General features: G+C 48.6%; 2 protein-coding genes across 3 annotated transcripts in view; one reads left to right on the top strand and one right to left on the bottom strand.

The window, feature by feature from the left end:
- Nucleotides 1-2,861, top strand: part of LOC132463019 (leukocyte cell-derived chemotaxin 1-like) — a 6,039-nt gene extending 3,178 nt beyond the window's left edge. The window contains exons 3-4 of the mRNA XM_060058887.1: nt 1-94; nt 1,544-2,861. The exon at nt 1-94 is cut by the window's left edge and continues 22 nt beyond it. Coding sequence (XP_059914870.1) covers nt 1-94; nt 1,544-1,768 — 319 coding nt within the window. The 3' untranslated portion in view covers nt 1,769-2,861. The remainder of the gene's footprint in view (nt 95-1,543) is intronic.
- Nucleotides 2,862-3,685: 824 nt separating this feature from the next.
- On the bottom strand, nt 3,686-24,484 carry sugt1 (SGT1 homolog, MIS12 kinetochore complex assembly cochaperone). Of its 2 annotated transcripts, XM_060058885.1 has the most exons (14): nt 24,327-24,484; nt 24,194-24,242; nt 23,408-23,495; nt 21,830-21,899; nt 21,041-21,111; nt 20,071-20,124; nt 17,981-18,012; nt 17,753-17,787; nt 17,482-17,578; nt 14,210-14,317; nt 7,456-7,546; nt 6,533-6,705; nt 4,929-5,067; nt 3,686-4,628 (listed from the first exon to the last, which is right to left on the bottom strand). In XM_060058885.1, the coding sequence occupies exons 1-13, from the start codon at nt 24,338-24,340 to the stop codon at nt 4,966-4,968; spliced, it is 984 nt and encodes a 327-aa protein (XP_059914868.1). In that variant the 5' UTR covers nt 24,341-24,484; the 3' UTR covers nt 3,686-4,628; nt 4,929-4,965. The 2 variants fall into 2 exon arrangements, with proteins under 2 accessions (XP_059914868.1, XP_059914869.1); XM_060058886.1 differs by lacking the exons at nt 3,686-4,628; nt 20,071-20,124; nt 21,041-21,111; ... (2 more) ...; nt 24,194-24,242; nt 24,327-24,484 and adding an exon at nt 19,616-19,848 and having other exon boundaries at nt 4,834-5,067.
- Between the last annotated feature and the right edge of the window lie 164 nt (nt 24,485-24,648).

Genomic DNA, 24,648 nt, shown 5'->3' with positions numbered 1-24,648 from the left:
CGACGAGGCTCAACGCCGCCGCCGTCGCCAGACCCCGGGATTGGAGGAGGAAGAGGACGTGGAGGCGGAGTTTAACCCGGAGAACCCCTACCATGTAAGGCTCTCAGACACACTGTCGGCTCATTGGCTCGTTCCTGAGTAGCGGGGTCTAGAAATCCACAACCGGATCCATGTTATTTTCGACCAATCACGACACAATATTCATGAAAATATGTTCCCTGAGGGAGGAGATTGTAATGCGGAGTTCAATACAGGCTGAGGTCGGTCGTCATCTTTGGATCTTGTTCTGGATTTCTGCATTTAGGTTTTCCAAATGTGGTGTGGAGGCTGGAGCAGCGGAACATTGGTGGTCTACAGGGGGTCTGGTCTACAGGGGGTCTGGTCTACTGGGGGTCTGGTCTACTGGGGGTCTGGTCTACAGGGGGTCTGGTCTACTGGGGGTCTGGTCTACTGGGGGTCTGGTCTACTGGGGGTCTGGTCTACTGGGGGTCTGGTCTCCATGTGGTCTGGTCCATTGGGGGGTCTGGTGGTCTAATGGGGATCTGTTCTGTTGGGGACCCGGTGGTCTATGTGGGGGCTACACCTGGAGAGGGGGTCTCTGCCAGCTGGCTGAGCACTGGCAGATGCTGGGGGTCACACGGGGAGGGCCCGGGTTCAGGGGATACACTCTCGATTCAGAGTGTGTGTTGGTCTGCATTTGCTCCTTCTTTATGTGTGTGTGTATGTGGGATGCCCTTCTCAAGACCCCCCCCCCCCCTCCTCTCCCCCCCTACACACACACACAACCCCCCCCCCCCCCACACACACACACACACACTGAACACACACACCAAACACACAGGCCAACCAAGCAAACATACAAACACACACTTTTTATTTTAGAAGTTAAAGCTCTGTGAATAATTCTGGGCGTGAATGCACCCCACCCCACCCCCTCCCACAGTCGCCATGCCCCCCTCATGCCCTCGCCGCACAACCCTACACACACACACACACACACACACACACACACACGTCCCTATGCTAGGGCTCCGGCTTGCTAATCCGCCCCTGTCCCTTCCATCCCCCCCTATGAGAATGAAGCGTACACACCCCCCCTCCCACAAACACACACACACACACACACACACACACACACACACACACACACACACACACAGTGTCTTGACAGGCGCAGACGAGGGGGTGGGCTCGCCGAGGCAGGCGGCAGGGGGGGGGATGTGGGGGAGAGGCTACAGCGAGCTGCGTGCCTTGAAAAAGAAAATATTTGACAACAAAAACCAACATCTGACGAGTTGCCCTCCCCGCCGCCTGTCGGAAGGCATCTTTAATTGGTCTGAAACGCGGCGGCGCCCGCGCTCCCGAGCATCACAACAAAAACAACAACGGCGGCGGCGGCGACGCGGGGCTGTGCTCACTCCCCCCCCCCCCCGAAAACCCCCGACCACGCCTGTACGTGCAACGACCACAGAACGACTACGACTGCTTCTGCTCTCCCTCTCATCATCTCCTTCTTCCCCATCCCCCCCCCCCCCCCTTACAGAGAGGCCTGGAGGGCGAGGAGGGCACCATGACCTTCGACCCCATGCTGGACCACCTGGGTATCTGCTGCGCCGAGTGCCGGCGGAGCTACACCCAGTGCCAGCGCGTGTGCGAGCCCCTCGGCGGCTACGAGCCCTGGCCCTACCACTACCGCGGCTGCCGCGTGGTCTGCCGCGCCATCATGCCCTGCACCTGGTGGATGGCCCGCATCCTGGGCGTGGTCTAACCCGGCCACACCCACACCCCCGGGTCGAGACCCCTCTGAAGGAGCCCGGAAAGGAGTGCGGGCGAAGGTGGTAGAGGACGAGGAGTGTCGTTTGGGGAAAGGAGGATTGCAAGGAGAGTGGGAGGGGGAGGGAAGGGAAAGGAGGCGGGGTTCCGGGGAAACGTCTCCCCCCTACCCATAGAGTTTACTGAGCGGGTGGCGCAACATGGGTTTGAATGTTTGATACCAGGTGCCTTATGATCTGTCCGCTGTTTTTAAAAGTCTTTACATGTACATTTCAACTGTTTTTTTAATGTGTTGGCTACTCCCTTTTTGTCCAAAACTATCTGACTCAACCGAAGGGCGTATTTTTTTGCCATTTACACGTGGGGTCGTAGGTCACAAAACACAATGGTTTACCAACCTTGAGGGGGAGAGTGGGAGAGCGTGCGAGTGGGGTGTCTATTTCGGTTGAAGTGTCGCTGGCTGCTCAGAGCTTTCCGGAAGCCTGTCCGCTGGGCTGCGCAGTACAGGGAATCTAGGACACAACGCGTGTTGCGTGTAGACGGTGCTTCCATCCGGCCGCATCACCGCTTAGTGAATAATCAAACGCTCGTCTAATTGAAGATGAATAAAAATTAATAGCACCATTTTATAGACCGCGGGAAAAACAGAGTTAACTTCTTAACATTCAGTGAACCCATTAACGAACCGGCGGGTTCGCGTCCGCGTAGTGAGGTCTGTAAAGCTCCACGGAGCAGATCCAGGGTATCTGAAGGTATTTATAATTTAGTTTTTTTTGTCGATCATACTTGATCGACAAAAAAATACATTAATGATGAATGATGCATTTTCAAACCTGTTTCATTTTAAACATAAATGACTCCAGTGAAAAAGGTCTACTGTCTGCCGTGTGTGAGTGAGCTAGTGTCATTACCTTCCAGCACACCTATGAAACATTTATCTTTTGCTTCTGTGTAGCCAACTCACACACACACTCTACACAAATATACATACAAAATATGTTTTTTTCTAGCAACGTATATTTATCTACATTAAAGAAACAATTTGTCAGTGCAATATCAATGAATAAAGTATTTCTTTTCTTTTAAAAGAAAATTTGTTCTGCCTTTAATAAATGTCCTGCAAGTGTCACCCACAATGCACCCCTTCAACTAGAGACACCGTCCCGTTTCCAGGGCTATGAAACAAAAGGGACATCCACTCCGACTCTTATCCCCGGGATGTGTCACATCTGGTAGTGTCCCAGCAGCGGCTGAGCAGAGGGGGGACATTCTAGAACCCTTCCACGGCTCCAAGTTCCATTTCCAGAACTCTTTAATGAGACTAAAGACCCCGTGCAGCCGTCACACTTCCCCAGATCTTACCCACGATGCAAAGCGCTTAGCTCCGTTTGATGTCACAGAAGCCTCTGCTCCGGGCTGGAGAAGAAGGGAGGGGCGGTAGGGTGAAGGCGCTGTGTGTGCGTGTGTGTGAGAGAGAGTGTGCGTGCATGTGTGAGATAGGGTAGCGCTGGAAAGGCTATAGATTCCACACCCGGAGCCACGCGATGGGGCGTTTGATCGTCACGAGAGATGAAACGGAGCGCTATGAATTTAATGTCGACACACTGGGAGCGAGCTGCTTGATGTGGTTTTGTCGACTGATCCATATTAATGCTGGCGTGCGTGCGTTGCCGGCCCGGGCTAGAGCCACCGTGCATACGTGACGCTGGGGGAAGCACGTAATGGTGTTCCAGCCGCTCCCCATGACTGCTCAGACCCAGGGCCCGGAACATGGATCTCCTCCCTCCCCCCCCCCCCCCACCCCTCGGTATTCTGGCAGCCCGCCCGCGTTGTGTTGAATGTCACCCGGTTCCCCGAGGCCTCTTGTGAAGCGTTTGGTAACAAAATAACAGAAGGGTGTGCGAGCCAAACGGTATGTCCTTTTGCTTTTTATTCTTATTAATATTTACACCCAGGGTTAGTAGAATCACGCTAGAGAAGGACAGGGCCATGGCACCCGATTGGTTGGCCTGGCTTGAAGCCATCGCCCGATTGGTTGGCATGGCTTGAAGCCATCGCCCCATTGGTTGGCATGGCTTGAAGCCATCGCCCTAATGGTTGCCATGGCTTGGGAGACTCCACGGTTCTAACCGAGCTCCAATAGTTTGGTTATAATCCTATCAGGACCCCAGCCCCTCTCACTGTGTAGAGAAACAGTGTAGAGAAACAGCACTAGAGAAATCAACCACGCATACTGAGACGTCATCCGTAGGGGTCTACTCTACAATGAATCATTAAATCTTTCTATTTATTTTACACAAGGGCAGGGGGTTCAATGGCAGCCCCCATCCCCAGGTCCCAGTAGGAAAGGCTTGGTAGGCGATCAAACAAAAGGAGTCCAAAAATAAACACTTTACTGTTCCGCTGCCGTTTCTTCACTAGAGCCCACAATACAATTTTCATTTCTCCTACAAATCAGATATGATGATTCACCAGAACGTACACAAAAAGGTCTCCAGGTCTCCGCCCCCCGCCCCCTGTTACACCCCCCCCCCGGCCCGGCGTTCCATGGCTGCTTCCCGGAGCGCGGCGTGGAGCATCTGACTTTATGTGGCTCTGTGGTTCCTGCCCGGGGTCCGCTCGGCTGTGGCGACGGCCAGACACACCGGCCCGACGGCCCTCGGGGACAGACGGCAGAGAGGGGGGGGCCCCCCTCCCGAGTACAACATGGCGGGCATTCAGGAGCAGTGACCTCCACTAAGGAGAGGTGGTGGAGGATAAAGGAGAGAGAGGAGGAGGGGGAACAGAAAGAAAGGATAAGAAGGACAGCGAGAGAGAGAAAGAAAGAACAGGAGCGATAGAGAGAAAGAGGGAAAGAACAGGAGCGATGGAGAGAAAGAGGGAAAGAACAGGAGCGATAGAGAGAAAGAGGGAAAGAACAGGAGCGATGGAGAGAAAGAGGGAAAGAACAGGAGCGATGGAGAGAAAGAGGGAAAGAACAGGAGCGATAGAGAGAAAGAGGGAAAGAACAGGAGCGATGGAGAGAAAGAGGGAAAGAACAGGAGCGATGGAGAGAAAGAGGGAAAGAACAGGAGCGATGGAGAGAAAGAGGGAAAGAACAGGAGCGATGGAGAGAAAGAGGGAAAGAACAGGAGCGATGGAGAGAAAGAGGGAAAAGGAGAGAGCGAGAGAGCGAGGGGCCTGGAGGGCTGCTCAGTACTTCTTGAACTCTGCATCGTCGGGCGGACTTATATCCACATTTCTCTTGCCCACATCTGTCCAGTTGGTGCTCAGGACCGTACCACCTGACTCCATCTGAGGGGGGGGGGGGGGATAGAGACACAGTTCAGGTCCAGGGCGACTACCCAAAAGCCTCTCCGGGTTTTAACAGTGGTTAAAAATGGTGGACTGGCGGCTTCCCGCTGCAGCTTATTCATTTCCATTTTATTGGAGGAAAAGTGTCGCTGGGATGTAATTATAGATGGTAGAACTAATCACGGATAATGTTCTGTTTTCATGGCCGCGGTCTGATTTCAAATTTCCGCTCAGCATCTCCTTGCCGCTTGTTTTTAAAAAAGCACATCCACATTAATTAAGTGTATGAAGGAACAGAACTTTTTCGGGCCGCCTAACAAAGGCTCATTAATCTGGTTCACTTTAAAACACACAAAGGAATTGGCAACCAACCCTGAATGCTAAAAAATAATAATAATGCGTCTAGTCCAAATCCCGTGCTTTGTCTAAAGTTTGAGAAAGGATTCTTTTAATATTTTGTTTGTGTTTGCCAAGCGGAGATTCTGTCACTTCAAATTTATGGACGCACATTAATCCCACCACCAACCGGGCAGAAGCTTTTAGCTCAAACCCAACGTTTTTTGCCACCAAATGAGGTAATTTATTCTGCCTTTGGTGAAGAAAAACTGATTCATTACAATGTTGTATGAACTATAGAGAAGACGCTGTTATCCAAAGTGAGCATGTGATTTGTATTCAGATGCAGGTTGTTCGTGAGCAGGTGGGGGTTGGCCATCCTGATCAAAGATGTCGAGGGATAACCAGGAGCCTTCCGTCTTGGGAGGCGCCCAGACCGCGAGGCAATCCTCCCACCTGTTAGTGACCAAAGCCCCCCTGGACCTCCAGTCTGGGGGGCCCAACCATCGGGGGCTCCCCTGGCCTCACTGAAACATTGGTTGCTGCTCTAATCTGGGGATGTTTATCCTTACAGCGCTGTCCGTCTCAGGACAGAACAAAGGGCACTATAGCTATTGTCAAAGATCACATATTATACCACCAGGTGTGTGATTAGCCGTTACAAGCCGTTTTGAAAAGCGGCCCTTTCTGACATCACAAGTGGGCGTGTCCACCTAGATGTGTGCTGGGTAGATCAGTCTACCAGCCTACCCAGTGGAGTGTAGCAAACGTTGCTCATCTATCCGTCTGACATCTAGGTGGACACGCCCACTTGTGTCAGAAGAGGCAGATTTACACACCGGCTTGTAACGGCTAATCACTCACACCTGGTGGTATAAAATGTTACCTTTAATGTTCACGGCAGCCACGATGCTCTCGGGCATAATCGGCCCAACGAGAGCGTCTTTGACTGACAAACATTGACAACAGGTGTTTCAGGGGAACCAGGAGAACGGTGACGATGTTTTAATCACAGATCTGATCGCCCTTTAACCAATGGCTCCAACAAGCCGACACCAACATCGAAAACAACCAGCGTTTGACGTCGCCGGCGGCGGCGATGCTGGATAACGATTGGCGGTCTACTTACGAAGGACTTGTTCATGGCGCGCTTGACCTCATCCGAGCCGTCCGAGTAGATCTGCTGGAAGAGCTTGTTGAGTGCAGCGTCGCCCTCCAGCTTCTCCTGCTTCTCCTCCTCGCTGATGTCCACCACCATCTTGTCCCACTTGCCCACACTCTGGGAGGACGACGGGATCTCGTCTAGGTGGGAGCGGGGGAAGGGGGGGAAATAGCATCGGTCAAACGACGAGTGGGAAACCGTCCCAACGTTTTTCCGTTGCCGGTGTTCTGTTCGGTCTGGAGAACGTCACGTGGAAACAGAAGATACGGTCGGCGGCGACTTTTTCGCCGTGAACCGAGGCGGGAGATATCCGTATCAGAGTCGTGTCCGGCCGGGGGCTGACTTGTAGCGCCGCCGCGGAAATGCTAAACAACAAAGAGATAACCTACGTTCATGCAAGTCACGTTACGCCGTTTTCGGGAGATTAATTCGAGCCGGGGCGGCAGGCGGGTCGCTGCCTGTTCAGTCAAGGTGACGGCCAAAAAAATAGATAAAACTTTTTACTTTTTTACGAATCCAATCTAAACATCTCTTCCACACCCCGAAGCTGACAAGGACAACTTTAACTGCCCCCACCCACACACAGCCTTACGCAAGTACTACTCGTGACAGTAATGGACGGGCGTAGGTAGGAGTGTAAATCCTGAGTCATCCTGAGCCATCACACCTCTCTCTCACCCCTGCCTACCTTCAGGGTCGACCTGATGAAACGGCAGCAGAGCGAATGCTGTGTTTCATCAGGGAAATAACACGTAACACAACATAGGAGAGGGAGAGGGAGAGGGAGAGGGAGCGGAAAAAAGAGGAGAGAAGGAGAGAGTGAGCGAGAGAAAGACAGCCATGGACAGAAAGATAGACGAGAAGGAAGAGAGAGATGGTTTTATACTGACTGGGGTTGAAGTGCTTAATGGTGGGCTCCTGTCCTTCTCCTTCCAGCTTCTCCCACCTGATGGCTTCCATCTTCTTCATCTTGATCTCCACCTGAGGAGGAGTTTGTGTAGGAGGAACAGGAGGAGGAGCAGAACGGGATGCACATGTTTAGAGAGTTCATCCTTTGCGTTCACTCTTGGGCCGTCATGCTTCGTCCTCCGCAGCCTTGTAGCGGAGTGTGAGCCCAACACAGCTGCAGGAGATGAACACAGCCTTGTTACCAGGCCAGCGGGAGCTGCTGCCTGCTGACAATAGGCCGCCGCCCTGACAGTGTGTGTGTGTGTATATATGTGTGTGTGTGTGTGTGTGTGTGTGTGTGTGTGTGTGTGTGTGTGTGTGTGTGTGTGTGTGTGTGTGTGTGTGTGTGTGTGTGTGTGTGTGTGTGTGTGTGTGTGTGTGTGTGAGACAGAGCGACTCGGGAGCGCATCAGTGGGTCTATGCCGGGGCACAGCTCAATCTCAGACCATTCTGACAGACATACTGCACTAACGAGTTGTCTGACAGCCAGGTGTGTGTGTGTGTGTGTGTGTGTGTGTGTGCATTCGTCTCGCACGTGTGCGTGGGTGTGAGGGATGCTAACTCCTCGCAGCAGCATCTGGGCCAAATCATTAAACCACCAGAATAATGGTAGAGCGAGGAAAACTAGGAGCGAGGAGAACGAGGGTGTGATACCCACACACACACAGTGTTAACGCTGAGCCCGGTTGACAGGCTACATGCCAGGCAGACACGCAAGCTGCAGTGTGTGCCGTACACCAGGGTGTGTATGGGATTAATATGTAAAACATCTGTGTGTGTGTGTGTGTGTGTGTGTTCGCAATCAGCGCCGGTGTGTCTGTGCAATTACAGAACATTTCTGCTCTGTTGGGCAATGAGATGATTCATTTATGAAGGTGTCGACAGAGACAGCATAGGGACGGAGAGAGACAGAGAGAGAGAGAGAGAAAGAGAGACAGAGAGAGACAGCATAGGGACGGAGAGAGAGACAGAGAGAGAGACAGAGAGAGAGACAGCGAGAGACAGCATAGGGACGGAGAGAGAGACAGAGAGAGAGCACAGGGACAGAGAGAGACAGTGAGAGCACAAGGACAGACAGGTAGAACGGGGACCATTAAGGGGAGAGATACGAAAATAGAAACACAGGCAGGTAGCAAGAACAACAGATTGAGCAAAGGATGGATGGAGAGGTAGAGAGTTGGGCAAGACAGAGGTATAGTGAGAACGGGGATTAGAGGAAGAGGACAGCAAGAAGGAGAGGGATGGAGAGAGGGAGAGAGAGAGAGAGTCAGAAAGCGAGAGGGAGAGAGAAAGATGGAGAGAGGGATGGAGAGATGGCAGAGAGAGACAGAGACAGAGAGAGTCAGAGAGAGAGGTGGGAGTGAGGAGGCGTGCAGCAGGAGACCGTGTGTTCAGCAGAGGTGAGCGCTCTTCCAGGTGCTCCTTCACTGATAGATCACCCGTGTGTGTGTGTGGCTCTTGGTGCAGCTCAGCGTGACTGTATGTGCGTGGAGATAAGTGGTGTGGGCCATGCACTTTCCCCGTGGTGGGCATGAACCTCTGTGTGTGTGTCTGGGTGTGTACAAGTGTTCCATAAGCATACAACATTAATCTGCTGCCACATCTGTGTTAAAGGCCACGCAATGCCCCTCTGTTTGTGTGAGTATGTGTCACAGACGGGGGCAACAGCAACTAAAATGATGTGACAGCAAAGCCACAAACAGGGCAACCACCCACAGAAGCCTAGGGGCCAAAGACCCCCCCCCCCTCACACACACACACACACACACACACACACACACACACACACACACACACACACACACACACACACACACACACACACACACACACACACACACACACACACACACACACACACACACACACAGTTGGGATCAGCTGTCGCTACCGTTTTATGCTTTCGGAAATCTCGACGGATCCCAAAACAAACATCTGGACTAAACATGTCTTTGTTTTATCACTGATTGAGTCACCAGAAGGTCTCTGCAGCCCTCTGACAGACAGGCTAAGTGAAGCAGAGAGATGCTAACAGGCCAAGTGAAGCAGAGACATGCAGAGAAAATGAGTTTGGAACCCCGGGAGTGAGTGGCACAGCGGAGAGCTTGGAACCATTGTGTTGCGGTTGTGCATCTGTGTCTTTGTGGTTGTGTATCTGTGTGCGTGTGTCCGTCGGTTCTGATCAAACACACTGGTGTGTAATTGGCTCCCTGTTGCCGCGGTGACCCTTGGGGTTGGAATGTCTGTCAGGGTGGAGGACAGGAGGAGGTCGTTCTGACGATAATGTGCTAAGGCCAGCACACACACACACAAACACACACACACACAGACACACAGACACACACACACACACACTGTGAGAGGGTATTTAGGGTACACTGTGTATATGTGCAGCTTCCGTGCAGGTATTTACATTGCATGTGTGCGTTTTTTTTGTGCGTGTGCGTGTGTGGCTTAGCCCCTGCCTGCTAACTTTTTTGAGGAGATGAAGCGTAAACATAGTGGAGGGCAGCCTATTAGAGGGCAGCACCCAGAAGGAGAGAGAGACAGAGAGACAGAGAGACTCTGACGCAGAGACAGCGAGAAAGAACCGGAGCAAAACACAGAGAGACAGATGGGGAGATAAACAGTGCCAGAGAAAGAGGGAGAGAGACAAGAACAGAGTGCGAAAGAGAGAGGGAGAGAACAGGGGACAGAACGACGCGGCGAGAGAGATGGGAAACCTTAGAATGAAAGAGGAAAGAGAGGTATAGAGTGAAATGGACAGAGCGAGAGATAGAGAGAGAGAGAGAGAGAGCGAGAGATAAACCGAGAGACGGCAAGAGAAAAAGCGAGAGACAGACAGACAGAGCAAGAGAAAGAGAGGAGGAGATATGGAGATAGGGACACAGTGACGGAGAGAGTGGGAGAGGGAGACGTGAAGACAGACAGGGAACTCAACAGCTCAGGGGACAGAGCTCATTACGCATGCAAGTCAATGTGCTGATTCAGGAGGTTCATCTGACCGCGCTCCCCAGCTTCCCACCGCCTCCATTAAACCCCATCACAAATAAATAAATAAAAACAACCCATTTCAATCCGACACGTATGGAGAAAGATAAGCCAGCCCCTTAGCTGCATATATGCATGTCAGTGCCCCCCAACACACACACACACACACACACACACACACACACACACACACACACACACCTAACCTGAGTCATTTCTATTCAGCATTCCCTTCTCGACAAGAATGCTGCTAACCTGTGTGTGAGCATGTGTCTGTGAGTGTGTGCGTGAGTGAGTGAGTGAGTGAGTGTGCGTACGTGTGTGTAGCCCCACAGACCCGTGGAGCCCAGTGGACCAGAGAACACTCGGGGCTTTGTGATGGAGAAGGAAAGCTTAGACCATGGCCCCCCACCTCTCCAGCACCTCCACCACCCCCAGCCTCCACCTCTACTCCCACCACCCCCACCCCAACCCAGCCAACACCTCCTCCCAAAGCTCGGATGAGTGTCAATGTTATCCCTGCGGTAGCTGTGTGTGTGTGTGTGTGTGTGTGTGTGTGTGTGTGTGTGTGTGTGTGTGTGTGTGTGTGTGTGTGTGTGTGTGTGTGTGTGTGTGTGTGTGTGTGTGTGTGTGTGTGTGTGTGTGTGTGTGTGTGTGTGGGGGTGTGGGGGTGTGTCTGTGTGCTGTGTGGGTGTGTATACACCTGTGTGTATGTGCAAGTAAGAGAGAGCAGTGAAGGGGGTTTGACAGATAAGGAGAGCGAATGCGAGAGGAAAAGGAGGGAGGAGCGAGAGAGAGAGAGAGAGACGGATAGAAAAAGCGACAGGTCAGGAGAGAAAGGGAAAGCGAGAGGAAGAGAGAGAGCGAGTCAGGTCAAGAGAAAGTGGTTTGTGTGTGTGTAAGTGTGCATGTGAGTCATTGAGTGACAGAGAGAGACAGACAGAGAGAGCGAGAGATAATGACAATGAGAAAAAGAGAGAAAAGCAAAGAGATTTGAGAGAGAGCGAGAGCAAGAGCGAGAGAGACTAAGCCCCACCCCCTGGTCTCTCTCAGACTGAGCTCTTGTTTAAGCTGCAGCCCACGTGCGCTGTCGGCATGGCCTGTCCACTGTTGCCATGGAAAAGGGAGTGAATGAGTGATGTGCGCGAGTGGGAAACTTTGAACAACTTGGTGTGTGTGTGTCTGTGTGAGTAAATGACCACTCATTGCATGTGCTTTTATTTTTTCTGGCACAGGAACTCTTTAAAGAGTGGGTGGAGGGAAGAGGGAGAGAGAGAGATGGGGAGAGAGAGAGGGAGAGAGGGAGAGAGAGAGACTCTTTTGGTTCTGCTCTTTCGTTTCCAGAAACAGCATGTTTCTGTTGTGACCACCTGAATACATGAATACTCCTTGCTCTCTGAGCAGAGAGCAAGGAGTATTCTTGTTTTCAGGTGGTCTCGATGGAAACCATGATTAGAAATCATTATTATCCATTAGCAAATATCCTTATTAGAAAACCTTTATCATGAGCCTTTATGATGGCTATTGTGCTCTGTGAATGGAGGCTTCTCAACAGACATTTTTAAGACCAAAGAAACAATGGTTTTTGGCTCTCATAAAACGAATGAAAGGGGATTTTATAAAAGAGCATCCACCAGATAAATCCGCGCTGGCTTTTGTGTGCTTGGCTTGACAGTTTTAAAAAAACTACACTCAGCACGCAGTGTGTATTAGAAGTGACATCAAGAGCAACATTAATTAATATTGCCAGAGGCTGATCTGTCCAATTTTGAATTTGATCCAAGGACCATCCCAGTCACAGCTACGAGCGAGGCCAAATATTCACACAATCGCGATCTCTGACGGAAAAACCTCGTCCATAATTTCTGCGGCAAGCCAGGGCTGCCAATAATTAAAACAACCAGATAAATCACAACTTTTATGAAGATGGATTAATGGGCTTTCTTGGGGGACACGACAAGAATGCCAATACCCACATAATTCAAATAAAGGGGTTTATTATTTAAATATACACATTTGTTACGATCATTCTTAGTGCTTTAATGCCTTCAAAACAGTGATGACGGACAGGGAAATTGATTGAAAGCGAGGGGGGGGGAAGGACGTGTAGCATAGGAACGCAGAGGTCAGATCGAACCCGGGGTCACCGCCGTTTGTATCGACTGTGTGGTCAGCGCGCTGGCGGGTCGAGCCACAGAGCTGTCCGTCAAATGAAAGGATTTGAATGGGGATGGATGGGACGGGACAGGTGGAGAGTCTCTAATGGAAGCCCTGAGCCAGCACTCATCCAGCCGGCCCGGGAGCTCTCGCTCTCTCGTTCTCCCTCTCATTAACCCACATCCTCCTGAACACACACTAATTTAGCTCCCGCTAAAACGGACCCGTCCTCCTCATTAGGCCCGTTATCACCTTCCACGGCGCCAAGGAGCCCTCAGAGGACGGGGGCTTTGTGTGTGCGCGCGCGCGTGTGTGTGTGTGCATAAAGTCAAGGTCCTCACCAGTAAAATTTGTGTGTGTGTGTGTGTGTGTGTATACCTTCACATGCATGAGTGAATTGGGAGTGTGTCGATTTCTCTTCTTCCTTTTTTTTTTAACAAAAGCTCGAAGCTCCCCCTAATCGCCCGAGAGATGAACTGGGGCTAACCAATCAGCATGAGCAAAGTATGAAAAAAAAAAATAAGCCCCAGAATTCCCAACTCCCCTATTAGCCTTCAACTCCGCTACACGTTTTTAACCACTCGGCTACAGGTTTTAAACAGTATTAAAAAGGAATTTTAAAAAGGAAGCAACCGCCAACCCCCTCCCTGTCTGGGGCGCGGAGTAGCTTTAGATTTTAATCTCGGGGTGGTAACACCGAGTATCAAAGAGACCATCACAGGTGTCGGTGTGATGCTAAAGCCGTTGTATCGCTAAGGATTTACTTCTGCTCTTTTTAATTACATCCGAGGATGTGATAAGAGGCTCATCCTTCAAACAGAACCCAGCAGTACGCAATCAGATTGGGTGCCGACTCAAGGTAGAAGTTGTAATAGCAGCGGTACGTAGAATGCTCAAGCGGTAAGCTGTGTCCGTAGCCGCCTTGAAGGATAGCATGCTAAAGCAGTAAGCTATGTCTGTAGCGTGTAGCCTGCTCGAAGGATGGTCCGCAAAGCAGTTAGCCGTGTCTGTAGCATGTAGTCTGATTGAAAGCTAGCTCCCTAAAGCAATAGCCTGTGTCAATAGCAGATAGCCTGCTAGGGGGATGGTACGCTTAAGCGGTTAGCTGGGACTCTACCGTGTCGCGCTGCTTGCAGGCTAGTTCCCTAAAGCAATACCCTGTGTCTATAGCATGTTGCCTGCTAGGGGGATGGTACGCCAAAGTGGTAAGCGGGGACTGTAGCGTAAGGCTAGCGCGCTAAAGCAGTAACATATCACCCACCTAGTGCTAGCAGTGACCTAAAGCAATAAGCCACAGGAGCAATGTCAAGTGAGCTTAGATGGGTGTCAATGTTATCCTAATCCTAGAGCTAGCTAGGTAGGGGTGTGTGCGTGTGCTTGTGCGCGCGCGTGCATGTGTGGGTGTGGGTGTGTGTGGGGGGGGGATTGACGAGAGTTTGATGGAGCGACAGGTCAAGAGAGGACAAGGGGCTGTGAGTGATGGGTCAGGAGAGAGGGACGGACGGAGAGCGAAAGGGGTAGGGGTGTGTGTGTGTGTGTGTCTGGTACCTTGGTTGTGAGGACCTTGAAGGTGCTCTGCTGGGAGACGATGGGGTGTAGGAGGTGGAGGTCGAGGCTGAAATTGTCCCCTGAGGTCAAAGGCACCGTCGCAGAGAGCTGGACAGAGGAGAGGGGACACACAGTGAGACCGGGGACACACACACACACACACACACACACACACACACACACACACACACACACACACACACACACACACACACACACACACACACACACACACACACACACACACACACACACACACACACACACACACACACACACACACACACGATTGACTCGCTGTTTTATTTTTGAGAAACTTTCTCTTTGAGGAATTTGTGAAAGGCTGCATTAGGAAAGTTACAGTCAAGGGTTTTAAACAAACCACCCTTAAAAATATATGAAATATTCAACACACTACCCCGAAGCACAATTCAACACCCCCTTAGCACTAATCACAAATAAGCTTAACTTATTAACCGAGTTCATTTCATCACCAACAGACCCCTCCCCCACCCGTAGTGCTCTAGAGAAACCCCCCCTCCGTACCCAAGCGGGCAGCGTACACGTCGCGGACAGGAAGGCTCTACAGCACGCCCAGCTGCCTTTTTCAGCACTTCTTGCGCCTCCAAGGTTTTGCATGACTTTTTAAAAACAAGGTGGTTGGGATTACTCAAGAGTTGTTCCGGAGATCTGAGTTCTGATACACCCGTCTCCATGGAGACGCCGCTGCTCTTAGCCTACTCGATCGTTCCGTCGCTCCATGACCCAAAACCTGACCGGGTCTGGTTGAAGAACACAAGTTTGTCTGCAAAAACGGCCAAGTAAAAATGAAGCATTTTGCAAAAACAACCACAGATATACGATTGAAATGACACCAGAACAGCATCATAAGAGCAGATACGGATGGACAGGCAGAGAGAGCGAGGGAGACAGAGAGACATAGAGCGAGAGCAGGACAGAGAAGGAAAGTGTCAGCGTGTCCATAGGAATATTCGTCCGGCCTGGCGTCACGCCAGCCGGTTTCCCGTCTCCGTCGCCCACGGCCAGGGCGTGACCGCTGAGGGACGGAGGATGCGCACGTGTGTGTGTGTGTGTGTGTGCGCGTGTCTGTGTCTTGACGGAGGCTGCAGACAGCTCCTAACAGCCTGTCACTCAAAGGGGGGGGGGGGGGGGGGAATGAGGGGTGGGCATCAGGACCACAGCTGGGGGACTCTCCTCAATGCCTTCATCTCTCACTCTTCCCCAGAGTGAGTGATGACTCACCAAGTACGACTATCGCTTCCTACAAAGCCCGCTTAATAGATACACGTGTAGATCGGGTGCTTCTGGCGTCTCCGAAATGTTCACCGATACGTGGTGTGATTGTACTCCCGAGTCAGGATGAAGGTATTAATGTGTGAGCCGTGCCCCCCCGTGTGTAATGGCAGACCCCTGGGGTGATGTCAGACCAGCCACCCCCCAGGGTTGGGTCTCTCCTGAGACCAGCCCTTGGGGTTCATGGTTGGCAGTGCGGTGCTCCAACAGCCCGCGGGGGTCCCAACCACCACTCGGCGTCCAAAGAAGTGCTCGGAACACAAAGCACGCTGTCGTGGTAAAGCACGAGTAACGAGGGGGTGTCACCGATTACCCCGACGCTTTCTGACTTGCACATGAAAGGGGGGGCGAGGGGCCTTTGAAAAGTTAAAAAACTAAAGAACACCCTCAGGAGATAGAATGTAAAAAAAAAAGAAGAAAAGAATAATATTAAAAAAGGATTCTAAAAAAGGTTTTAATTCATTTAAAATCCGACAAATAATCGTTTAATATTCGGTGGCTGAATTCCCGTACACGACATAACCGACACGGAGCGGGTCACCGGTGCAGATAATTGGAAGTGCCGTCATTCAGATCCAGCAGCCCTCGTGCGAGGTGCAGAAAACACCTTCTGCCATACATATACAGCAGCCATACATAAAGTGGGAGGCAGGCCAATCATCGCCGCCCATGACATCCTGCAATTTTTCGTTTTGCTGTTAAGTGAAACACAAAGCCGTTCCCCACTAGGGGGGGGGGGGGGGGGGGGTGCAGTTACCCTCCCCCCTCACTCCCCCCCTTATGGAGCGAGGGAACACAGAAAGGAAAAACAAGGAACGAGACCAAAGAAGGGGAGAATAAAAGGGAGCTTCTCCCTTCCTCTCCCCCCGGAGGGCTCTTCCACTGATCCTAGCGCTGCTTCGCTCTCCGACTACACTCAATTAGCAAGCTGGGAACCCGGAGAGGGTAAACTGCTCTCAGATCTGCACTTGGGGGACGGGGTAACAAGGCACCACTGGAGGTACGGTTGTCTCCCCTGGGGACTGGGGAAAGAGTGTGATTCACTGTGTGTGTGAGACACACAGTGAGAATAACTATCTAATGCCTTTCGCCTCAGGACACCCCTCAAAGTCGTATGATTTTCCTTGTGTTACATGCACAAAATGAGTGTGCATGGACACACACACACACACACACACACACACACACACACACACACACACACACACACACACACACACACACACACACACACACACACACACACACACACACACACACACACACACACACACACATTATTTGATGCTTGTCTGAGGTGTGTACTGAATGGTTTTAAGAGTGTTGTTGTTGGCTGGCTTTAAGTGTGTTGTGGCTGGTTTTAAGTGTTCTGTGGCTCAATTTTAATGTTACGTTGTGCCTGGTTTTAGGTTTGCTTTGGCTAGTTTTAAGAGTATTGTTGTGGCTGATTTTAAGTGTGACCTGGCACAATTTAAGTGTGTTGTGGCTGGATGTAAGAGTGTTGTTGTGGATGGCTTTAAGTGTGTTGTTGCAGCTGGATTTATGTGTGTTGTGGCTGGATTTAAGTGTGTTGTTGTGGATGATTCTAAGTGTGTTGTTGCGGCTGGTTTCAAGTGTGTTGTTGTGGCTGGTTTTGAGTGTGTTGTAGTGGCTGGTTTTGAGTGTGTTGTAGTGGCTGGTTTTGAGGGTGTTGTAGTGGCTGGTTTTGAGTGTGTTGTAGTGGCTGGTTTTGAGGGTGTTGTAGTGGCTGGTTTTGAGTGTGTTGTAGTGGCTGGTTTTGAGGGTGTTGTAGGGGCTGGATCTAAGTGTGTAGTAGCTAGTTTAAATTTGTTGTGGTGGCTGGGTTAAAGTGCATTGTGGCAGGGTTTAAGTGCATTGTGGCAGGGTTTAAGTGCATTGTGGTAGGGTTTAAGTGCGTTGTGGCTGGTTTTTAAGTGCATTCAGGAGTGAGAACATACCCCTCTCTCTGCAAAGTTCACAGACACTCCATCCTTGGGGACGTTTTTGGCCATGATCGTCACAATGACTTGAGACTCTGTCTGGTACCAGTCGTATCTATGGAAACCGATCAGTACAGGACCAGACACAATAACATACACAGGATGGTAACACAGTATGTTTACACAGCAGTAACTGTAACTAAGAAATATAATTATCGAAAAACACTATGAAATATTCACACATGCTAAGATTTCAGGCTTGTAACCCGGGGGTTAAATATGTTCTTACTTGACAGGAGGAGGCGTAGTTGTCTGTTGGTCAGTCTGACGGGGAATAAAACATGAACATACATCATAAAATAAGCATGTGTTATGTGTTAATGTAAAAGAGATGAAGAGTTATTTCAACAACAAACAACATCTTCATGGCAAAACAGTTCCTTGTGGGCAGTGTGGCCCCAGGCTCCCAGTAGCCCAGAGCAACAGTGCCCCCCGGTGGCTAGGTAGAGACACTCACCCTGTCCGAGCTGTCCTTCTGACTCTGTTGCTCTGGAGAAAAAGAGAGAATAAATATATGAGAGAGAGAAAATATATATACACAAATAAATAAATAAAATGTAGATATAAATGAGAGCGAGACAGAGAGAGAAACGGAGACAGAGGTGGAGACAGAGACAGAAAACGAGACGAAAAGAGAGACAGGTACAAAGACAAAGACAGAGAGCAAGAGAGTGAATATACCAATTGTTAACGAATATAGACAGTGAAAATCCGTATTGCGTTATTTTTTGTAATAAAATAAAATGCGTTCAATTTCCATGAGGAGGACAATGCGCCAGCACATCATCATTCATCTCGCCCTTCATATAATAGTTAGCCTACATACGGTGCGCACCCCAGCTGCAGCTCCTGTGATGTTCACAGCTGGGGCTGCTCCGCGAAAAACACTTGAGCACTGACTCCGGCATAAACATACACACGGTTACCTTGCGTAACCCGCGCTAGATAAACCCACACCAAATAATTACACAGCGGATTGGGTCCGTTAGAGATAGAATAAACAGAAGAGAACAAAACAACTCAGTCCGATCCACTTTGGATTTGTGCAGGGGGCGGACCCAACCGCGTAAACAAGCTCTCCATATCGGCTGGTCGTTACACATCCAGCATAATTCAGGCAACTCCCTGCTCGGAGCTGATCAAAGGCCTTGCTTTCATGTCAAAGCGTGCTACCGTTTACTAATCAATCACCCGCATACACTTGTTTACCAGCGCTGCTGACACGCCCACTACAGGCCCAGCGAGCCCGGGTCTGTCCTGAGCAGTTAACCAGCACGTTGTCATGCATTATTTAGCCAGCTCATCAGAACCCCTGAGACGTGTGTGTGTGTGTGTGTGTGTGTGTGTGTGTGTGTGTGTGTGTGTGTGTGTGTGTGTGTGTGTGTGTGTGTGTGTGTGTGTGTGTGTGTGTGTGTGTGTGTGTGTGTGTGTGTGTGTGTGCAATCAGAGAAACATTCATGACGCTTCTAATGTCCGGAACGTATTCCAAATAGGGAAGACAGAGGTTTGGGAGGGGAAGGTGTGTATGTGATGTGTTGTGTATGTGACGTGTTGTGTATGTGATGTGTTGTGTATGTGATGTGTTGTGTATGTGACGTGTTGTGTATGTGACGTGTTGTGTATGTGATGTGTTGTGTATGTGATGTGTTGTGTATGTGATGTGTTGTGTATGTGATGTGTTGTGTATGTGATGTGTTGTGTATGTGATGTGTTGTGTATGTGATGTGTTGTGTATGTGATGTGTTGTGTATGTGATGTGTTGTGTATGTGATGTGTTGTGTATGTGATGTGTTGTGTATGTGATGTGTTGTGTATGTGATGTGTTGTGTATGTGATGTGTATGTGATGTGTTGTGTATGTGATGTGTTGTGTATGTGATGTGTTGTGTATGTGATGTGTTGTGTATGTGATGTGTTGTGTATGTGATGTGTTGTGTATGTGATGTGTTGTGTATGTGATGTGTTGTGTATGTGATGTGTTGTGTATGTGATGTGTTGTGTATGTGATGTGTTGTGTATGTGACGTGTGTATGTTGGGGTACCCAGGAGCCCTGTTTGTCAGTGGTGCAAACACAGTGCCAATGGAAACCTGCCAGGGTGGTTCTGGTGGAGAGACGACAGCAGCCAGCGGGGGAGTCGGGGGGGCACACTTCTTTCATGTAGCGGGCGGAGACTTACAGCTCGCTCACACGCACATGGGGCATATAAAGCAGGCGTGAGGGTACGGAGCGGGAGGAGAGGGTGTTGGGTTAATTTCAGCTTGTGCTTTTGAACATCACACTGAAGACATGCCATGGGGGCAAGCGTGTGCGCGCGCGCGCGTGTGCGTGTGTGTCAGAGATGAGGTAAACACACACACACACACACACACACACACACACACACACACACACACACACACACACACACACACACACACACACACACACACACACACACACACACACACACACACACACACACACACACACCCTTTGATGGGGTCTTTAGCAGAACGGTTTTAGCAGAACATTGCTGGAATTCATAAAAACAAATATCGTTTACTTACTGCCAATCATCTCTTCGCTGCGCTGGATCCATATCTGAAAGGATTTGTCAGAACCTGAGGAACACAGCAAGGGGAAGAGCATGGCTTATGATTCGCATATTTAAAGTCTGTTGCCGGGCAAGGTTTCAGTTTCAAGCACTTTCAAGATTCCTGTCTGGCGTTTTTTTCCCCGCCCTATATCGCAATCAACAAAGCTCTTCCAAGGTCATTCCTTTCCAATATCTCGGTTGGCATGTGCTTGCATGACAGACGGGGTGGGAGACAATGTCCTCTCTGAAGTCAATAAACCCACCATTTCCCTGCCTCGGAGAGCAATGCCTCACACAGAGGCCGTTCAGTTCATTGGGATGTCAGTGATGAATGAGGAAACATGAGATGAATGCACAGAGGCACTTACTCACACCAGTAGGATGTAAGTAAACATGATTTGTGATCCGGATCACTACGGCGGCCTGCTCTGAATAAATGTGCATCCAACAGGGATATGAAGGGACCTGGAGTCGTATGTTTACTAGCAGAACACATGAATAAATAAAATTAGCTATTAAGCGCTGGTGATTAGTGACTTGGTGTCGATATTGAGCAAGGTACTGTATTAATTTATTAATGTTTTTTTTTATTTTTTTTAATAGCTTTACTGTCCTCTTATTCTGAGGTGTTGACTCCCACATTTCCCATTGAGGATCAATAGAGTGAATTAACAACAAAGCAATTATAGCTTATTGTTTTTTGATTTGGGGATACCTGAATAAAGTGGACTACAATTCCCATCCAGAGAAACTACAAAGGATAAAAAGGATGAGCATTCTAGGATGAACATCAAGCCCTTCTACATCTGACGGAGGCATAGGACTGATAAAAAATAAAAAGAGGGAAGGACACTCGGAGGGTAAGGAAGTTTAGTGCACGATGATGTCATACCCTCCCCCCCCCCCCCCCCCCCCCAGACGTTGGGCCGGTGTGTACTCACTGTCCAGCTGAAGGCCCTGAGTGAAGGCTGCATGTGATGACTCATACTGGGTCAGGTGGTACTCTGCTATTCTGCAGGCATACGGGGGGGAGAGAGAGAGAGAGAGAGAGAGAGAGAGAGAGAGAGAGAGAGAGAGAGAGAGAGAGAGAGAGAGAGAGAGAGAGAGAGAGAGAGAGAGAGAGAGAGAGAGAGAGAGAGAGAGAGAGAGAGAGAGAGAGAGAGAGAGAGAGAGAGAGAGAGAGAGAGAGAGAGAGAGAGAGAGAGAGAGAGAGAGAGAGAGAGAGAGTTAAGTGGTTGAATCCATTAGGGTAACATTACTGTTACTCTTATGAGAGGCTGCAACATTGAAAGTTTGTCCTTGTACAAGCTTCCTTACAGATTAATAATTAAATATAGACAGTATAATATGAAAAAAGCTGCCTGTTCACCTTTGATCATCTGTGCCAGTTCTGTATTTTATACCATAAATGCAACTGGGGAACAGCTTATTCATAAAAACGTTGTTTATTTATTACTTTCCAAAGCCCATTCGCTGTGGTCTTATATGTATATACATCTTGTAACTTATAATTATTATCAGGCCTTGCACTGTGTTTATTTTTCTACAATTTGCCGCTGCAACAGCAAATTGTAAATGTGAATTCCCTTCACAGGATTAACAGTGTCATCATTTCGTTATTTCAACGTATATACTCTAAATACTACAAAAATCTTGCAGAACTTTTAAATATGATACGGGAACTGCAATCAATAATTAAAAATAAGTATGCGTGACTCAACAAAACGTACCCTCTCCGCAGGAAGGCCAATGGAAGGTTGGGTTTCAGGTGACTGGCTCGCTTGGCATCGTCAATGGCAACTATTCAAACATAAGCACGCACACACACAGCATCATCATATATCACTATTAATTTTCTTAGCTTAGTAGAAGCTTAGTTTTCGTGCATATTCTAGTTTTTCTTTAAGTATTTTCTGTCTATCGAACAGCTGAGAGGCCCTTGTATTCAGCAGTGGCTTTTTTATTGTCACACACACACATACACACACGCACAGACAAACACTCTTTTAATTTCGGCTCCAGCGGTACAAAAAGAAAAACTGACACTAAAAAGGAACGGATTAATACCCAGTTTACTGTTTCATTACAGAGATATTCAGCCAAAGATGAACTAATTTGCGCGGGTGGATAAAGCTTCCAGAAGGTGATTTTAATGAGTGTATTTCTAGCACGACCTATACAGCCACTGTTTACAGTTCACTAGGGTTTGCCGTCCTGTTATTAAGCACCATCAACAATGTTTGGTCGACACAAATATAAGGCCAAATAATTTAAACTACCCTTTTGCCGCGTCTTTAGATATTTCATTTTATTTTTTATTTTACCAGGAATAATCCCATTGAGATTCAGAATCTCTTTTACAAGGGAGTCCATATTCATCCAAAGTGTGATCTGTGGGCCTTGTTTGGTTTAGAACTCGCATTTTCCCCCTTTCTTAAGTAACAGCGAAGCATATTAAGTTAGGAAAACCACTAGAATAGTTGATCACAGCTTCCCTTGAACCAACTTAATGACAAGTAAAAGGTCTAGCTGGGCATAGCAACAGGTCAGCACCGGGGCTTGTTTCAATGAGTTTCTACACAACAGCGAAAGACAATCATCTTTCTGCCATGCAAGAGGCCAACAGTGTTTCATTGAGCAGAAGAATAACATTGTCTTATGATATTATATTGTCTATAATCAGCTAAAGTGAAATTTATAGACTTAACGTGATCGGAATATGTTTCGAAGTAACGTAGTGTACACTTTGCAGACAGTGTACAGTACACTAGAAGTAGCTGTAATTTTTGAGTTTAAAAACATGATGTATTTATTCAAAAATACAAAATGGTCAAAAATAAAATGTTCAAATATAAAATAATCTACAGATAAGTATCCAGCTGTTCTATAAAATCGAAATAAATAAATCTAAAACTTGATTATATTAGTTTAGTGATCGTTTGACGCTAAAATCGAATGTTTGTGTGCACTATTTGAGTAAAATATCTAGCCAAGGCAGTTCATATGCACCAACTTGTGTTGACCAAAAAAAAAGATACAGCTATGGGAGTTGCTAAATACTCGTTTGGAATTCAATGGATCACCAGCTGCCCAAAAACACGCATGCACAGCGACCCGGAGTGGGTTGAACTGAAATGATGACTGATTTACATCTCAACATAGACAATGTCTTACAATGGACTTTGGGAATTAACCCCAGTACATGTTAGCAGGGATACCAGCACTGTAGCCAATCCATATGCTGCCCCTGACCATGGTGGTGTAATGGAACATATCTCTCCTGAAAACCAGTTCTAAAGTGAACTCACGGCTGTAGTTTTTGACGAGTATGTGGGCATAGGCACGCTGGCACAACCACTGTGCATCGGAGCTAGCTTCCAAGGCCTCATTCAACTCCTGTAAGAAATTAAGATTTGCACATAGTTAGCTCTTATCTTTGGTTCATCAAACCAGTAACCAATATAAAAGTGTTCTGGTCGGATAGTGGTTGTACAACTTGCACAGGTTCTAGAAATTCATTTATAATGGATCATTATTAATGCACTTGCAGTGTGCTGCTTTTCTGACAAACAATGTTTAGGCATGTGTGAAGCCATAACAAAAAAAAGATCTATCGCAAAAAAAACAACGAATGCATTTTCCCAATAGATAGTGTGGGTAGTTGCTATTATGGAATGACTACCTTCGGCAACAATACCTCACTATACACTTCCCACAGTATGCATGCAGTATTTACTGACAGCAATCTGGAACAGGGCTGTGATATTGACAGTCTGACTACTTTATCAGCGTTTAGTGGCGTATGTTTACATTTTTTAAAATAAGTCACCGGCAGCTAGTAAACTAGCGGTTCATGTGTTTTAATCTGCGTGATTTGGATTGACAACAACACCGTAAACAGAGAGCTAACGGTGGCTAGCTAACGATAACGTAGCCTCATAGCTACAGTACAATGCTAGCCAACACTGACGTAAATGAATGTATACAATAAATCACTAGATACACTCGCTGAAATGTGTGTTAACGGTAACCGACATAACCCTCGGTTAAACTCTTGAAAGCTAAAGGGGAGATTGAAGTTGTCTGATGTTTACCTCCAGAGCTTTCTGAGGGTCCTCGTCAATGAAGCTATCGGGAAAACTGCTATAAAAGGAACAGAGACAAACCATCAAGACATTAGATACAAAGGTTAAAATACAAATCATCATGTGGTTTTGTGTTACTTGCCGTTCGGCAGCCATGTGTTTGAAAGAGATGTGGAGGAGTAGTCCTGTAGTAGCAGGAAAGTTCTAGACAACACGAGAGTGATACAGAAACCACAGCAACAACTCGTGTGGGTGTGGGCCTGTCAGTGCTATGCTGCTCCGGTTGCAATTGCATCTCCTAGCGGCCTGGCGGAATGATGCGACTACGCATCCGCTTGTCAAAAAGAAACGGTCAGAAAATAACGTTGAATTGCTTTCGCTTACTTACGTCGACGTCCATATCAAAACAGTTATTACTGAAATACAATTGTTTTGTGACTTATTGAGTTGAACCTTAATTCTCA

This window comes from Gadus macrocephalus, chromosome 8 (genome assembly GCF_031168955.1).
Source record: "Gadus macrocephalus chromosome 8, ASM3116895v1".
Lineage (NCBI taxonomy): Eukaryota > Metazoa > Chordata > Actinopteri > Gadiformes > Gadidae > Gadus > Gadus macrocephalus.
Note: the sequence above shows the minus strand (reverse complement) of the source record. Positions and strands in the feature narration are given on the sequence as shown.

Bases quoted from the DNA above. Each gene is read 5' to 3' on its own strand.
- sugt1 (XM_060058885.1), bottom strand. The intron at 21,112-21,829 runs GTACGTTTTGTT...GTATGCCTGCAG, and splicing joins TTGGCCTTCCTGCGGAGAGG to AATAGCAGAGTACCACCTGA. The intron at 7,547-14,209 runs GTACCAGACACA...ACTCCTCCTCAG, and splicing joins TCAAGGTCCTCACAACCAAG to GTGGAGATCAAGATGAAGAA.